The 16885-nt window shown below is 57.2% G+C and overlaps 2 protein-coding genes across 2 annotated transcripts; both read right to left on the minus strand.

Moving 5' to 3' along the window:
- Positions 1–1619: 1619 nt before the first annotated feature.
- Positions 1620–2971, minus strand: LOC103610976 (melanoma-associated antigen 10-like). The gene is given in 2 exon segments (XM_008595025.1): positions 1620–2644; positions 2647–2971. Coding segments are annotated over 2 exon segments (1074 nt in total). The 3' UTR covers positions 1620–1895.
- Positions 2972–12937: 9966 nt separating this feature from the next.
- LOC103610977 (regucalcin-like) lies at positions 12938–15778 on the minus strand. Its single transcript, XM_008595027.1, has 3 exons — positions 15661–15778; positions 14992–15174; positions 12938–13188 (listed from the first exon to the last, which is right to left on the minus strand). The coding sequence occupies exons 1-3, from the start codon at positions 15776–15778 to the stop codon at positions 12938–12940; spliced, it is 552 nt and encodes a 183-aa protein (XP_008593249.1).
- Between the last annotated feature and the right edge of the window lie 1107 nt (positions 15779–16885).

A 16885-nucleotide genomic window follows, 5' to 3' on the forward strand; every position in this document is an offset into this window, starting at 1 on the left:
CTGCAGGACCTTCATCTTGGTGGGTTTCTCAGGTCGAGGGGATTTGGGGTCTCTCAGGCTGATAGTATTTGGGGTTTTTCAGGACAAGATTTTGGTTCTTTCATGCTGAAGAGATTTGGGATGCTCAGGTTGAGAGGCTTTGGGATTCATCAGGTAAAGGGAATTTGGTGTCCCTCGGGATGAGAGGATGTGGCATTTTTGAGGCTGAGGAAACTCGGGGTCTCTCAGGCTAAGGAGATTTGGGGCCTCTCATTAGGGGGCATTAGGTTCTCTGACACTGACGTTATTTGGGGGGTCTTTGAAGATGAAGGACGTTTCCAGGCTGAGTAGGATCTCTGAGCTCGGGGAAATTCGGTCTCTTTGTGGCTGTGGTATTTAGGGTTTCCCAGGCTGGGGGGTTTGGGGTGCCTTAGGCTGAGGGGAATTGTGATTCCTCAGGCTTAGAGTATTTGGGCTCTAAGCATTAGGGGATTTGGCGTTCCTGTGGGTGGAGGGATTTGAGGTGTCTGAAGCTGAGGTGCGTCGGGGTCTCAGGCCGAGGGGGTTTGAGGTCCCTCCAGGTTAGCGCATTCGAGGTCTCTTGGGGATGAGGGGATCTGGGGTTTCCCAGGCTGAAATTTGAAGGTCTCGGGCTGAAGGTTTACAAGGGTTTCTTACTGCACGGCAAAGACTTCCCGAGTTCCGGTCAGTCTCCCTGGCTCTCTCCTGCAGCGCTGCCCACCCTGGCCTGGCGCCGGCTCGGATCCTCTCAGGAGGGAGACGACCGTTGAAACGGCCACGCAGCCGCCGGTACTACCAAACCACCTATCAGAGCTGCGACCCAAACGCTCCCGCCAATGAGCGATCAGGAGGGGATTAAGGGGCGGAGAGTAGGGCGGAACCAAGCCTGTCAGTCACAGGCTCCCCTCAGTCATAGGCTCGGGCGTCAGGGCGGGACCTGGTCTTTCCCGCCTTGTGGACGATCCCGCCCAAAACCTCAGGCATTGGCCACTCTGGGTACTGCGCATGCCTCAGTCAAGAAGCCTAGCATCCTGAAGAGCGGTCTCGCAGGTCGTGACCAGCCTCACGGGCTTGTCATGAGGCAGAGATCCGGCTCTCAGCGCTAGGGTAGCCTTGCCCCTGGAGTCCCATCTTGTGGCCAATCCTTATCTACTTGTTCTTTAGGATTGAAGGACATCTCACCACCTTCGTAGTATGGTGGCTGCTCCTAGGCTCCACCATTCTATGGGGAGCAGTGGGTTGGGCTTATCCTAGTCTCTCCACGACTAACACAGGGCCTTCCAGAGAGTGACGCTCAATAAATGTTTGCAGAATGCACGAGCCGGTGAGCAGTGGTTTCATTTATTGAGATGTAATTTCTCCTACGTCTTTGAAGAACACAAGCAAATCCAGGTATACGTATATATTTTAATTTCACAGAACAACATACTTAAGGGGAAAAGAAAGCCAAAAATTAATCGTTTCTTACTTTTTTCTCTATTTCTTGACCTCATGTTATTTTATTGTTTTTCATATTTCCAAGTAAATTCCTATTCCAGTTCCATGCTATCTTATTCCAGGCCACAAAATAAGGTGGAAGGTTTTCCGATTTGTTTTAGTAAATAGCAAAACTTTTACTCCTGAACTGGATAAAGAGTAATAAATGTGTGATCAATGTCATTCATGAACTTAGTTTCTTACGCTCATTAAACCTTCCATTTAAAGGAATAACATTTGAAAAATTCCAAACTGAAAACAAGGTAAAGCTCCAAGTTACCCTTGTAGAATAGGAAACCAGAGCTGTGACTCACTCTATTTCCTGTAGCCCCACACTATCTTTCTACTTAAAACAGTGACTGCTATTTTCAAACACAGTGAAGAATCTACCTTAGACTTCATTTGGGGTTAAAGAAGCTTTAACGTGTGCCACTAGCACTGGTACTGGCCTTAGTGGAAGTGCCATTTATGGTGGCAATTCCGGCCTGGGCTCTTTCTTCTTCATCTCTCAAAGCCTCCTCATATGAGTATCGGAATGAACCGGGGACAGTAATATTGAACTTGCCCAAATACTGCAGGACCTTCATCTTGGTGGTTTCAGCGTGGGCACGTGGGCCCCACAGGAACTCATAGCGTGCAGGATCACTGTTGGGCACCTGCCGGTACTCCAGGTAGTTTTCCTGCACCCGATCTTCAGTGATGAGCTTCCTGGGCTCTCCATAGATGGAGTGCTCGCTCCCAGGACACACCCCCAGCATACTGAGTGCTTCCCACATGATCTCCTTGGAGGTGCAGTTGCCCTCCATGAAGATCAAGCCCAGGATGATGACCAGGAGGCCGGTCTTGGGCAGGCTCTGGTCATCACTCTGCATCCCATCATAGGTGAGGCCCAGGCAGATCCTGAGGCTGTAGGCGTGGCCGGCAGGATCCACTTCCTTCACTTCAACGCCATAGACCAGCTCCAGGCACTCAGAGACTCTGCTGAAGATGGCAAGGAATTGGTCCTCGCAATTTTTGAGGACACCATTCAGCATTTCTTCCTTTGTGATTGTCTCCTTCATTCGATACTTGAGGAGCAGGAAATTTAGCAAATCATTCATTGTCTCCTCCGGTGCATCCTGGAGCAAGGACTCAGGGACCTCCGCATCCTGTGAGGTGCTCGGGCCACCTCTCCTTGGCTGCTGGGGCCCTCATTTGACTGGCTCCATGGAGTGGAGGCAATGGCAGTGGGGGATGAGAAGACATTCTGAGGACTCGGAGGAGGACTTGTTTTTCCAGCCGCAGGCACCTCCTCCGGGGTGCCCGGGATCAGAGGAGAGGTGGAGGCAGAGGAGTTGGAGGAAGAGGAGGAAGAGGAAGAGGTGGTGGAGAAAAAGAAGACCTCCACGTCTTCCTCATCACAAAGAGCCTGCGCATCCAACAGGGACGGTTCCTCTCTTTGGGCCCAAAGTCTGTCCTGAAGCTTGCAGAGCTGACTCTTCTGACAATAAGGCATCACGACTTTCCCTGGGGACAGAAGACAGGAGTGTGGGCTGGAGTTGGGCGATGGGGATGCACAGGCCTGGGGGAGGGAGGGAGCAGGTGAGCGGCCTCAGCCTAGAACCACACCCTCGGGGGCTGTGACAAAGGCCTACTCACAGGTCTTGTCTTTAGGTGGTGCTCGGGGCCTCACGGGGCTCCTGTCCTCCTGGTCGGCCTGTCTCCTGTGGACCTGAAGGGGAAATGAGACGGCTCCTCAGGGTGCAGCCGCCAGAGGTTGAGGTTCCAGCACTGACAGTACTGTGGGTGGGGCCGGGCGCTGCGGGGTCCCCTCTGTCCTGGGGCCGGTGGGGCCCTTGGTACTCATTCAGGTCACGCACCTCACCTTGACTCCTGCACTCCTCGGCCTTCTCTGCTGTGACCTGAGGACACTGCCTCACACCAAGGTCTCACCTCTCAGTTCCTGGAGCTCCTGTAAGAGGAACAGAGGAGGTCCTCAGGCTGCAGGCTGCAAGGACACCTTGGGCTCCCAGTGCTGACAGGAGGGGTGGGCCAGAGTCTGTGAGGTTCCCACTGTTCTGTGGTGAATGAATGGTCCCCTCCATACTCACTCGGAGCCCTCACCTTTCCCATGGCAGGACCCAGACCTAACCCTTCTGCAGGCCTGAGAAACTCTCAGAACAAGAGCTCACACCCTTGATATGGAACAAAAGGCAGTGAGGGGCCCACATCTGGCCACACCTGCCCAGGGCATCCCAGGGAGGACCACAGGAGGTGCCCAAATTCAGTGGGATCCATGTGTCCTGGAGGGAGGGGTCTGCGTGATATAACCTTTATGTCTGGCAGGTCCAGGGACTTGCCCTCTGTTGACCCAAGGCCACGTGCCTTACGGCAAGGCCCTATGTCCATGAGACACCGGAAAAGGAAGTGAGAGCCAAAGCCCCCACTGTTCCCTGGGTCTTCCCATGGCTGACAGAAGGAGCAGGGAGGAGCTGGGCTCCTGTGTGTTCTGGTGTGGGTGGTCCCCTCAGCCCTCACCTTGACTCCTGCTAGGTCAGGCCTGGGACACATCTCTGTTGATCTGAGCGTGGCCCTCTCAGATTAAGGTCCTCTGCCCTCTGAGACCTCTGAGCCAGAAATGAGGCTCAGTCTGAAGCCCTTCCCAGAGTCTCCTGGGCTGACAGCAGGGCCATAGTGGACATTTGTGGGGCCCTCTTTATGTTCTGGGCCGGGGGCACCTTCAGTCCTCACCAAAATCTCTTTCCTTGACAGATCCTGGGATCCCTGCCTCAGCTGATCAGATGTTTCTCCCGCTTCTGATCCAATCTCACCCCTAAAACCAAGGCCCTCAGCTTCCTGAAAAGGAAGTGACAGCAAGCCAGAAGTGACAGGTGTCACCCCTGCCTGGGGCTGAAGTGGACTCTGTGGATCCCCTTAGTTCACCCAGAGGGGTCTCAACTTTGTTCCGGGCAGAGCCTGGCGCCTTGTCCCCTGCGTCCTGAGTCTGCCCCGTCACACCAAGCTTGACTCCAGAGTCCCCAGAAGTGACAGTGGGGGAGGAGGTTTCAGCCTGACAAGTCTGCCCCCGAGTGTTCCACGGGTAGCAGCTAGGGCACAGCTGGATGATTTGGGGTCCCTCAGTCCCCCTTCAGAGTCTCACCTTGTCTCTGACACAGACAGATCTCTGCTCCCTGTATGCTCTGTCCCCTGGACAGTCTGTCACCTGGACGCTCTGTCCCCTGGATGCTCTGTCCTCTGGATGCTCTGTCCCCTGGATGCTCTGTCCCCTGGATGCTCTGTCCTCTGGACGTTCTGTCCCCTGGATGCTCTGTTCCCTGAATGCTCTGAACTCTAGACGCTCTGTCCCTTGGACGCACTCTCCCCTGGACGCTCTGTCCCCTGGACGCTCTCTCCCTAGGCGTTCTGTCCCCTGGACCAATTGTTCCCTGATGCTCTGTCCCATGAATGGTCTCCCCCTGGACACTATCTCCCTTGGAAACTCTCTCTCCTGGATGCTCTGTCCCCTGGATGCTCTGTTCCCTGGATGCTCTGAACTGTAGATGCTCTGTCCCTTGGACGCACTCTCCCCTGGACGCTCTGTCCCCTGGATGCTCTCTCCCCTGGACGCTCTGTCCTCTGGACGCTCTGTCCCCTGGATGCTCTGTCCTCTGGACAGTCTGTCCCCTGGATGCTCTGTTCCCTGGATGCTCTGAACTGTAGACGCTCTGTCCCTTGGACGCTCTCTCCCCTGGACGCTCTGTCCCCTGGATGCTCCGTCCCCTGGACAATCTCGCCCCTGGATGCTCTGTGCCCTGGAGGCTCTGTCCACTGAACCCTTTTTCCCTGGACACTTTGTTTCCTGGCCACACTGTCCTGGATGCTCCTTCCACTGAAGCTCTGTCCCCTGGTCACTCTGTCCACTGGACACGTCATTCCCGGGACACTTTGTTCTCTGGACACTCTGTCCTGAATGTTCTCTCCTCTGCGTGCTTGGTCTTGCGTCTCATCTCCTGGTTATTCCGTCCACTGGATGCTTGATCCCTGGTCCCCCATCCCCCAGGAGGAACCCCTCTATTGGCTCTGCCTGAATCCCTGCTCTGCTGTGTCACCCAGGGACTTTGGGAGCGCAGGAAGGCTGTCCTGGACGTGGGCACTGCTGTCCTCTGAGGGGCAGAGACGGCCATGTGGTCGTCCCGGGCTTTGCAGCCAGCAGAGGACCAGGACCTGGTCGGCTGAAGCAAAGATGAAGATCTCTGCGAAGTCAGGCAGCGAGCTCAGTGAGTGACTGCCCCATGGGCAGGCAAGAGGCCCCCTTGTGGGGAGGCTGGCGGGAGGGGACGCTGATATCCATGCCGCTACCTCCTGGGTCCAAGATGCAGAAGGTCTCAGAGTCCCAGGAGCAGCAGGCCTGACGCAGTAGGTGACGGGAGACACCCCTGGGGGAGATGGTGCAAATGCGGGGCCTCAGTGTGGCCCCAAACCCTGAGCCTCTGCAGTAAAGAAAACCCTCCCATTCCTCCAACAGGGACCAAAGTCGAAGGGAAAATCCGGGAGAGTGGCTTGGACCCATCCGAGCAGTTGGCTGCGTGGACGCTTCTGCAGGAGGAGAGGAAAGCCGTCCAGTGGGGACGGAGGGTGGGGCTCTGCAAGCAGCCACCGGCGGCAGAGCCGGGACAATTTCTCATCGCTGCCAGGGCACGTGCTGAGGCACAGAGCCTGGCTGAGTGATCCTGACGGAGTGTCCAAAAGGCTGCTCCAGGAGGATGCAAATGCCGTCGTCCACCCCAGGCAGCGTGATGGGCATGGCCGGTGACAGCCTCAGTGCGGAAAGCTTTGGGCCACCTGGCAGAGAAGTCCAAGCGCAGGACTGTGACTGCTCAGAGAGGACCTGGAAGGCGCGCGTGTGTCCTCTCCGAATAGAGATCCAAGTCTGCACATCCCGGGACACCCTCACAGGAGCCAACTCCACCTGCACTTCAGAGGATTAGGACAAAACCTCTCACTCAGGTTTGGATGTGGCACCAAGTCTCAGGACAGCGACGGTTCAGCACCCAGCAAGACAGTGTGCTGGCCTCGGGCCACCAACCTGTGCGGCCGCCGACCTCTGGGGCTGCTGACCTCTGACCAGCTGGCCAGCCGGCCCTTAGGGCATTAACAAGCAAAAGGAAGCCCAGAGCCTTTGAGATCCGGCCTGACATCAGCCCCTAACGTCAGCCTTGAAGTGTGCTTTGTTACAGTGCAGGAGCCAGTAGTGACACGTTGCTGTTAACTAACACACATGGGCTCACTCTCGGTGTTGTGCACTCTGTGCGGTTGGGCAAATGTAGAATGTCGTGTGTCCACCATTGAAGTTGTAGTGTCACTGCCCTACACACCCTCTGTGTGCCACCTGTCCATCCTTCCCTCCCCTGACCCCTGCCAACCTGTTCTCTTTACTGTCTCCATGGTCTTTGCCTTTCACAGGTGCCATGTGGCTGGAATCATACAGGATGAGCCTTTTTAGATGGCTCCTGTCACTCGGCAGCACGCATTTCACGTTCGTCCGTGTCTTTTCGTAGCTCGTTAGTTTATTTCTTTTTATTGCTGAGTAGCGCTCCACGGTGCGGGTGTAGCCGAGCTTGTTTCCTGCTCACCTACCGGAGGACGTCTGCTTGCTTCCAAGCTTTGGCACCTGTGAACAAAGCTGCTACGACACGTGTGGGCACGTTTCTGTGGGGACATAGCTTTTCGGCTCGGTGGCTAGATGCCAAGGAGCATGATTGCTGGGTCGCAGCGGAAGAGTGTTTAGTGCTGTAAGAAACTGTCGGTCGCCTTCCAAAGCCACCGCACCGTTGTGCATTCCCGGGCTTTCTTTTCTTTTTTTTGAACAATTGCTGTAACCTGCTACTGTCTGTCTAAACTGACAATACTACCTTGTTTCTTGTTGATTCCTTAAAGAGCCGTGGGGAGTTTAGTATCCCCAGAAGGTCTGTCCAACCCCGAGGGCTGTACCAGCTTCCACCCAACAGAACAAGCCCTGAAAATGACACTGTCTGGTATCAAAGGCGTTCCCTGTTAGACCTCACAGTCAGCTCAGCATAAGCACAGCCACGGTGACCTCCCTCACCCTGTCCCCTACCCCCTCCCTTTCCCTCAAGGCTGATGCGTTCTGATAACATCTGGCACAAAACAGGATCTTGGAAAAAAACACGAAGTCTTTAGTGTCAGAATAGCTGCCTGTCCCCATCTCAGAACTCAGGCTTTTCCCCCAACCCCCTCCTTCCTAAATTCAAACCCTATGAAGCTTCGCTAGTCTGTATGGGGGCAGAAAACTGATCTTTCAGCCTCCCCTCCAGGTTCGCTGGAGATAAACTCTCTGACGTGATAACGTGTGGCTCGGAGTCCCTCGGTCTGTTTGTCTCGCTGACCTGACACGTCCACCCCTGGTCACGGGGCTGCGACCTTTAAAAAGTTCAGCAGAAATAAAATGGGTGCAGAGACAGCACGCACATGTGGCAGCACTTCAGCACGTCGTCAGTCCCCAGCAAGCACCTTTAGGTGTTCATTTTGCTGTTCTTTCCATTTTTCCATGGGTTAGAAAAATTTCAAAGTGCAAGTATTGGGTCAATGACCTAGTCAAAGGGGAAAAGCCTTCCCAGCACGTGTCTGTCAAGGAGACTCCCCTTTGAGAATCTGCCCCAGGGAGGAACCATAAGGTCCTGAAGAAACATGGGAATGGAGGTGCCCATCCCAGCGTTATTTGCTGTAGAAAAATGTGAAATAAATGAAACACCCCTCAGTTCAATTGGACATTCAGGTGGTGAAATACTGTGCAGCCCAGAAAGCCGCGTTTTGGGAGCACGTTTGAAATGTTTGCACAATGTGTGCACACGAGGAGGCTGCAGGACGTCGGAGCTGGCTCTCGGAGGACGGGGAGGCGGCTTTTGTTTCTTTGCTGTACTGGACGCCTCGGGCTGCTGGGCTGGGCAGGCATCGTGCAGGAATCACACACAAGCCCACCCCTGCGGCCCTTGCCGAGGCGTCGGCGGTGGGAACTAGAGGGCGTTTCGTGGTGAAGCCGTGCTGGGCTCCAGGCACCTGCAGACCCACCTGTGGCTCTGCCCCATTAGGCCAGGTGGGTGACTTGTGGGTCTCCGGCCGCGAGGCAGGTGGTGCACCTGAGGTTCTCATAAAAGTGGGCATTTGATGCCCCGTACGGAGCGCTCTCCTGGTTTCCTGTCTGCCCCAGCAGGGACGGCAGGGACGGAAGACGGCTGTGGCCGAGGCAGGAGGAGGACGCGGAACCCGCTCGGGACCTTTGAATTCCACCCCCAGCATCAGAGGCATTTCTGATACCACCGTATACGTTTCCTCCCTCTCCAAGGGATCTTCCACGCACATGCTGGACACACCATCAGCAAAAGCAAGTGGTTCACCAGCAGGAGGAGAGGCTGCACGTGTACCTGCCTTCCCAGTGTTCCCCGTATTCCCAGATTTCCTGGTGTTCCTGGTGTTCCCACTGTTCCCCGTGCTCCCCGATTTCCTGGTGTTCCTGGTGTTCTCAGTGTTCCCGGTATTCCAAGTGTTCTCCATCCTCACCAGTCGTGCGCAGCCGGGTCCACTCCCACATGACTAGGTTCCCATTGGCCTTGCCCAGCTCCTGGAGCCCTGACGTGAGAGTCTGTACCTGGGCTGAAGTCTCCTCCCCTGTCCCCTGGGACCCGCTGCCCATCCCCCAGGTTGACCACTCAGTCAGGAGCACCTTCCAACGGGCCTCACGTCCTCCCACGATAATGAAGGTGGCCGAGTCCCTGTGGACCGTCTTCCTGGCTCCCAGACCAGGACTCGGAGGCCAGTTCCAGCACCCCCGTTCCTTCACAGGAGGACAAGTCAGCACTTTGAAAACCCGAGCCACAGGCCTCCACATCTGAGACACTGGACGGCGCAGCAGGCAGAGCCGGCTGCACACCCTCGTGTGCCCACACGCATGGTGAGACCCTCAGCGTGTTCCATGCTCCAGCGCCCCCGAGAATCAATGACTTGGTGTTTTCCGTTATCATTGGGGTGCCTGTTTGCTGGGGGGATGCAGAGTGCTGTGGACGGACAGTTTGGCGGCTCCTTAAGCTAAACATGGAGTTATCACGTGACCCAGCAATTCAACTCCTGGGAATGTACCTGAAGAATTGAAAACAGACGCTGAAAAAAAACTCGTACAGAAATGTTCACAGCGGCACCGTGCAGGAGAGCCGGAAGGTGGGAACAGCCTAGTGGTCCATCAATGGACGGACAGATAGACACGCGTGGTCCACCCACACAATGGAATATTACTCAGCCATGAAAAGGGAGGAGGCCCTGACACAGGCTACAACGTGCATAAACTTGAAACCATCATTCTCAGTGACAGAAGCCAGACATAGGGGAACACAACAGTGCCTAATTCCATCTATGCGAAGTGTCCAGACAGACAAATCCACAGAGACAGGAAGCAGACTGGAGGTCCCCAGGGGAGTGGGATGGGGCTTGAGAGCTGAGGGGTAGGGGTGTCCCTTTGAGGTGAAGAAAATGTTCTGGAACTAGAGGTGGCAGTCACACAACATTGTGTGAATGTACTACATGCCTTGAATTGTAAACTTTAAAATGGCGAATTTTATGTATGTTTACCACAACTTAATAAAAAACATTGTATCTATCAGTGACTTAATACCAAGTCCTGGCCAGGGAATTGAAGTTCTGCAGAGATGCAGGATGGTTTCTGGGATGACGGGGTGTCTGCGTGGGGACCGTGAATTGTGTGAGAGGCGTGGACAGCCCAGAGCCGAGAGGAGGCGGACAGAGACCTCACGCCTACCCTGAGTGCAATCCCTGAAACACGACAGGAAGACTTTGAGGATCTGCCACCTTTATTATCGTGCTGTGAACCAGCTGTGTCGTGCACGGATGGCTGACCTTGGCGCAGTCCCTCGACACGGAGTCCGGCGGCTCTGGCTGCCCCAGGAAGCAGCTCTCGCTCAGCCAGGGTAGGGTCGAGGTGCGACCCCTCTCACCCCCAGGCCTGTGACCTGTCGACAGAGCAGATGTTGTGGTCAGTCCGGGTGCTGTCGAAGCACCGTGTCACTGGCAGGGCGAGGTCACAGCAGCTCTAGCTACTTCTGAACCCGCACATTAAAGACACAGTTTTCATGTGACGCTGAGGTGGGTAAAGCGTTGGAAATGTTTGTTTTCTGAGGGGATTGATAAACAATCCCTGTCTGTCTGTGGACGTCACCCACCCTACCCAAACTTCCCAGACCTTAGAGACAACCTCTCACCCCTGTCCCGTGCAGAGGCGGCACAAAAGCCACCTTGGGGACTCTGAGTATAAATGACTTCATCAAACCTTGAAGACGTGTCCGGCCTGGGGCTCCTGCAACAGCTGCTCCGGGCTCAGGCCGTGCGCTGCGGAGGTCACGTAGAGGTCCGCATAGTAGGTCCCCCGAAGCAGGATGTGACTCTGGACACAGGCATGTCCACCACGCAGAGCTGTGACCCTGTGAGCAGGGCGAGGTCTGACCCTCAGGACTGCGACCGCCTTCCTGCTCTAGGGCCCAAGGCCTCCGGACTGCCCAGCCTGGCCCCCTGGTCCATACCAGCATCTCAACGGCATCGCCAGCATCTGAATCCACACCTGCCAGCCGGCCTTGCCTCACCTGCTGTAGTGAGTTCAGTAGTGTCCCCTATGTTCATGTCAACGGGGACCTCAGAATGGGACCTTATTCGGAAATAGGGTCTTTGCAGATGTAATTAGTGAAGATCAGACCATTCTGTATTAGGGTGGTGCTAAATCCAATGACAGGTGTCCTCATAGGAGACAGAAGAGGAGACAGAGACACAGAGGAGAAGCCACGTGAAGATGAAGGCAGAGACTGGAGTGATGTGGCCACAAGCCCAGGGATATCTGGAGCCACCAGGAGCTGGAAGAGGCAGGAAGGATCCTCCCCTGGAGCCTCTGGAGGGAGCACGGCCCTGCCACACCTGGATCTCACACTTCGGCCTCCAGAACTGGGAGATAATACATTCCCATTGTTTTAAGCCTCCCAGTGTGTGGTCCCCTGTGTGGCAGTCGCAGGACTCTCCAGCACCACCCGGCTCCCTGGACAGGGAAACGTCAGAGGAACCTCTATCGTCCACCCCCTCCAAGCCTCTCAGCCTCTCATCCCAGCTCAGGCTGTTTCTCGTGGAAAAGGTGCTCTAGGTCCTTGCCTGGAAACAACATCTCTGAGTGTTAGAGACCAGGAGCCTTGAGGGCTGGTGCTTGTCTCTTGAGTGAGGCGATCACCAAGTTGCTGAGCACAGTCAGCCACGGGCAACCCTCATCCAGAGCCACAGGGCCACTCTGACCACTGGGTGGATGTGAGACCTTGACACAACTCGGTGACTCTGAAGTGGTCACTCCCGTGATCCTTGACATAGGGCCAGGAGGAGAGGGTAACACTGACCACAAGGACACTGACCACATGGTGGACATCACTCCTTACTGACCACAGGTGGACATTACTTCTCACTGACCGTTGGGTGGACATGAGGCTCTGACACAGTCACTCCTGTGCCTCTTGACCCAGGACGAGAAGGAGACGGTGACGCTGACCACAGGGTGCACGTCAGGCCATAGTGACCACTGGGTGGGCATCACCCTTTACTGACAACTGAATGGATGTGAGGCCCTGACATGACTCAGTGACCCTGACCCAGGGCCATGAGGAGAAGGTGACACTGATTACACGGAAACTGACCACTGGGTGGACACCTGCCATCTGCCTGAAGCAGGTTCTGTGAGCACGTGGCTCCTTTCCCATGCAGGGGAGATGGGCAGCCGTCCCTTCTCTCTGTCCGTGACTGGACAGTGCCTGCTTCCTGCGATGATAAAACAGTCCTTCCCCAGGGGCACGTAGAAGTGAGACATGAAGGGGCCGGCCCGGTGGCGCACTGGATAGAGCGCCGCTTGGGAAGCGCGGCGGCGCTCCCGCCCGAGGGTTCAGATCCCACATACAGACCGGTTCCCGCTCACTGGCTGAGCGAGGCGCGGGAGCAGCACCGAGGGTTGCAATCCCGTTGCTGGTCCCCGGTCCGGTACGGGGGCAACACTGAGGGTTGCGATCCGTTGCTGGACATGGAAAAAGACAAAAAAAAAAAAAAGAAGTGAGACATGAAAAAGCTGCTTCTGATGTTAAGGTGGGCCTGGGGCGTGGGGGGTGGAACACCAGAGAATGCCTGAGGGACAAGATTTCCCTACATTTAGACCCCAGGTGACCCTCACAGGCAGATGCAGGTGCAGCCCTAAAGCTCTGAGCCCTGGACACTCAGACCCGACCCCAGGCCGCTGGGGAGTAACTGAGCCTTGGCCGACCCACTGCCACCGGCATGTAGCTTCTGCGAGGGCCTGCCCATCTCTGTCTCCCTGGTCTGGGCTCCCGCCCTCTCTGGGCAGAGCTCAGGGAGTTGGCGGGTGGGGGGTATTCATGGTGGGCTAGGGCGGGAGTAAGGAAGGGCCGGGGCTCCTACCGATCTTGCCGGTCTGCACGTCATAGTCGTACACATGCACGGAGTAGTCCAGGCTGTCAACGTGGTAGAAGGTGCTGTGGTCCAGGGACCAGTCCAGCCCATTTGGGATGCCCAGCCCATGCAGGTGTCTGACCACCGAGTGGTCAGCATAGAGCGTGTACAGGGAGCCCTGCCCTCGCTCCCACACTCCTGGGGCGGACGGCTCCGGCATGGTGCCTGAAAGACAGGAGGTCAGGGAATGGCCCCCAGGGCTCCAACAGAGCCCCTCCCCCTGCCCCTGCCCAGCCCCCAAACTACAGCCACTCCCCAGGAAATGAAAGATGCTCTGTGCAGAGTGAACATCGTGGGCCTGGGACTGCCCTCCTCAGGAAGGAGGTCAGGAAGGACCCTTGGCCAATGTCAGGAAACCGGACTGTTACAGTGGCACAATGGGGGACCTCAAAAACAAATCCACATCCGAACCCCCAGAACCCGGGAATGGGACCTTGTTTGGCAATAGGGCCTGCGGTGATGTAATAAGACAAGGTCATCCCTGATTAGGGTGACCCTAAATCCAATAACACGAGTCCTCATAAGAGACGGAAGAGGAGACACAGACACAGAAGAAAAGCCACGTGAAGATGGAGGCAGAGACTGGAGTGATGCAGCCACAAGCCCAGGGACGCCTGGAGCCACCAGGAGCTGGAAGAAGCAGGAAGGATCCTCCCTGGATCTCACACTTCTGCCCCCAGAACTGGGAGACAATACATTCCTGTTGTTTTAAGCCTCCCAGTGTGTGGTCCTTTGTGTGGCAGTTCCAGGACACTCCTACAGCTGCTGAGCAGCTCCCTATGCTGCTATGAAATCTCCCTCACCAGTAAGAGGCCCTGTGCCCACACAGTGCGAACCATGGGTTTATGCTGCACACGGGCTTTCCTCTGGGTGCCTGAAGTTTGGGAGATACAGGGTGGATGGCGCCCATGTGACCAGCCCCCAGCACACACCCTGGGCACCGAGTCCCTGACGGGCTCCCCAGGAGGAACCATCACACACATGTGGCTGCCTCTTCATTGCTGGGAAGAGGGTGTTCTGCAGACCTCGTGGGAGGCAGGGAGCACAGGGAAGTGGCGTGTGGCTCCTCCTGACCCTGCTGTCCTCCCCAAGACCCGGCTGTGTGTCCTCAGGAGCCCTGAGACCCATGTTAGCCGCAAGCACACCACAATATACCGACCCCGTGAGCTGCCTGGGAGTGTCCAGACCTGGGTGGTCTTGGGGACCCCGGCACACACTGGTGCACAGGGCACACTTCCCACACCCTCCACCTGGTGGGAGAACCACACCCCTGGCCGGTTCGGGCACCGCTGGTGCTCTGCAGGCTGAGCCGTGCCCCCAGCCCCAGCCCCAGCCCCAGCCCGGCATCTCCACGTGCAGGTTTCCTCCCAGTCTTCTCAGGCAAGAGCCAGGGTTTCTACAGCAAATTGTCTGCAGGCGGCTCAACTGTGCCCACACGCTCACATCCCCAGGTGTGAGACCTCCCCGGCCCCCTCCACCTCGGGGCTGAGGGCCCTCCCGGAGGCCCGAGCACTGCAGGCCACCCCAGGACACAGACTGTGCTCATGGGGCTCTGAATCCCACCCCAGGACACCCAGGGCACACGGGGCATTCTCACGAACATGGATACCTCAGGGAAGGTGCCCTTCGCCATGCCACATGCTGATGAGATTAACATTTCCAGGGGTGGCTGAAGCCACATCTGGACGGATAGCCAGGAGCCCAGGAGGCATAGTGGGGTGAAAAGATGGGGTATGGAATTGGACAGAACGCAATGGAACGACAACTCTCATCTGGAAGCGCCCAGCAGCACACGGCATGCACTGGACGTCCGAGTGGTCTCCTGCCATGAAGGGGGACAGCTGCCCAAAGCTGCCTGCTTGGCCCCTGGCACTTGCCCTGAGCGTGGGACTGTCCAGGTGGCCACTGGCCTCCAGATGACCCAGGTTGCAGTGGGCTGAGGCCACACCTGACCTTCCAGAAGCCCACCTGCCACAAACCTCCCGGCAGGGCCCACCTTGCTGTCGGTGAACCTGTTGTGGGGCTTGTCCCTGTCCAGCCAGGCCACCCACTGCACCTGCTGTGTCTCCCAGTCCAGGAAGCCGAGGTGGGTGCCAGCCGCTACCATGTAGGCCCCGTTCTGGCACAGAGCCACGCAGCCAATGCGGTTTCCTGGAGAAACACAGAGGGACAGGTGGGGCCCCCGTGGCTGCCTCTCCACTGGCCAGTGCCACCCCCACCCTGCCGTGGCACCTGTTAGGAGCCGTGGCCGATGAGGAAATGTTTCTCTTCTTCCTGGGGCGGGCGTCAGCTGCTCCGGGCACCGTCTGGGTTGGCCGTGCTGGCCCTTAGACCCCTCCTCAGCCAGCCGTCCTGTGCATTCCCTCCCCACAGCAGCCACTACCGTTCCTCCAGGACATTACTGAGGTGGCCAGCCCTGCCTGCAGCCACCATGGTGACCAGCTGCAGCGGCTACTAGTGGGCTGGTTTCTCTTCTGACAAAGTCAGGGGAAGCTCCGTAACCTCCCACATCCCGCACTTGGAGACAGCCGGTCTCTGCTTCACACACGGACGTGCCTTCACACACGGTCCCCACCCTGATGACCACGGAGGGGGTGTCGAGTCCCCTCCCTGCGGGGACCCCCACGCTCTACTCACTCAGGCCCACGGTCTGCACCTGCCCTGTGAGTGGGCTCCACCGGCACACGAGCCCTGCGGTGATGTCCACGAACAGCAGCTGCCCTGTCCCCTCTTCCCACACAGGGCACCCCCCCATCCTGTGCTACTGCCTGACGACAGCCTCGATCCTGGGGGATGCCATGGCCTGAGGAGAAGGTGAGCCCCTGAGTGCAGCCTGGTGTCTCCTCCCCCTGCTTCCCAGACCCCAGGGCTGGGGCGGCTGGACAGGGGAGACCCCGATGCTCCCGGTGTGTGATGGCGTGTTCCATGCACTGTGACGAAACCCGCGTCTGCCACTGGAGCCTGACCACTGTGAGACTCAGAGAACAGGGAGAGAGGAACCGCCAAAAGCACAGCCCACCCTCGGGGGTTTCCATGGCAAACGGCGCTCTGCAGGAACCCGAGAGACTGCAGAGAGCACCAGGCACAGTCACTGGAAAGACGACACCTGCGGGACGTCCAGGGGACTCTTCGAGAGGACGCACTGTCCCTGTTCTCAGCATGCCCGTGTTCACTTGGTCCCCCCTGCCGTCGCTCCACACAGCAGATGGGGACACGGAGCCTCTGAGAAACCGAGCGACGACGTGGCCAGATGTGGAGCATGGGGTGGGGACTGCACCCCTGGGGGGTCTGGCTCCCAGGTGGTCCCTGCCTCTAACTACACCTTCCCTCCCCCGTGAAAGGATTTGATTCATCAACTTTGTGTTACGCTGGAAGAAGACGTGCCAGGGTCTCCTTCACCAGGAGCCCCTTGGAGCACCCAGCCAGTGCCCCTCGCTCCCGCCAGCCTGTCCTGAGGCTCCTCTCAGGACCCGGCTGTGGCCGAGTCCATCTTCCCCACACATTGGCTGCCAGCTCCTTGGAGGTAGATTCTCCTGCACAGATTAGTGATCCGGGCTCCTCCCAGATGGGAGGCCACACCCTGTATTCCAAGGATTCCGCTGAAAGGCCTATTGCAGGTCGCCAAGGAACCTGGACTTCGTCCTGGACCGGGCGCCCTCTCTGCGGACCAGATCATGAATCCACAGATTCTGCGTCTTCCCTGCCATGCCTGTAGTAGGTGGACTTTCGCCTCCTTGGCTCCCACGGCACCCTCATGGTGTCAAAGCCCGGGTCTGCCTGCAGCTCCCCTGGGTCTGTGACCCTGGCGGCTCCTGTCTGAGACTGCGCCTGCTTCATCCCTATCAGTGGCCCCAACCCACAG

Source organism: Galeopterus variegatus, unplaced genomic scaffold (assembly GCF_000696425.1).
Source record: "Galeopterus variegatus unplaced genomic scaffold, G_variegatus-3.0.2 Scaffold12185, whole genome shotgun sequence".
Classification (NCBI taxonomy): Eukaryota; Metazoa; Chordata; class Mammalia; order Dermoptera; family Cynocephalidae; genus Galeopterus; species Galeopterus variegatus.

Excerpts from the sequence above, each read along its gene's own strand:
- LOC103610977 (XM_008595027.1), bottom strand. The coding sequence starts at position 15,778 with ATGGGGGGGTGCCCTGTGTGGGAAGAGGGGACAGGGCAGCTGCTGTTC. Across the intron at positions 15,175-15,660 it reads GGTGCAGACCGTGGGCCTGA|GAAACCGCATTGGCTGCGTG; the intron begins GTGAGTAGAGCG and ends GTGTTTCTCCAG. Across the intron at positions 13,189-14,991 it reads TGCCGGGAGGTTTGTGGCAG|GCACCATGCCGGAGCCGTCC; the intron begins GTGGGCTTCTGG and ends CCTGTCTTTCAG.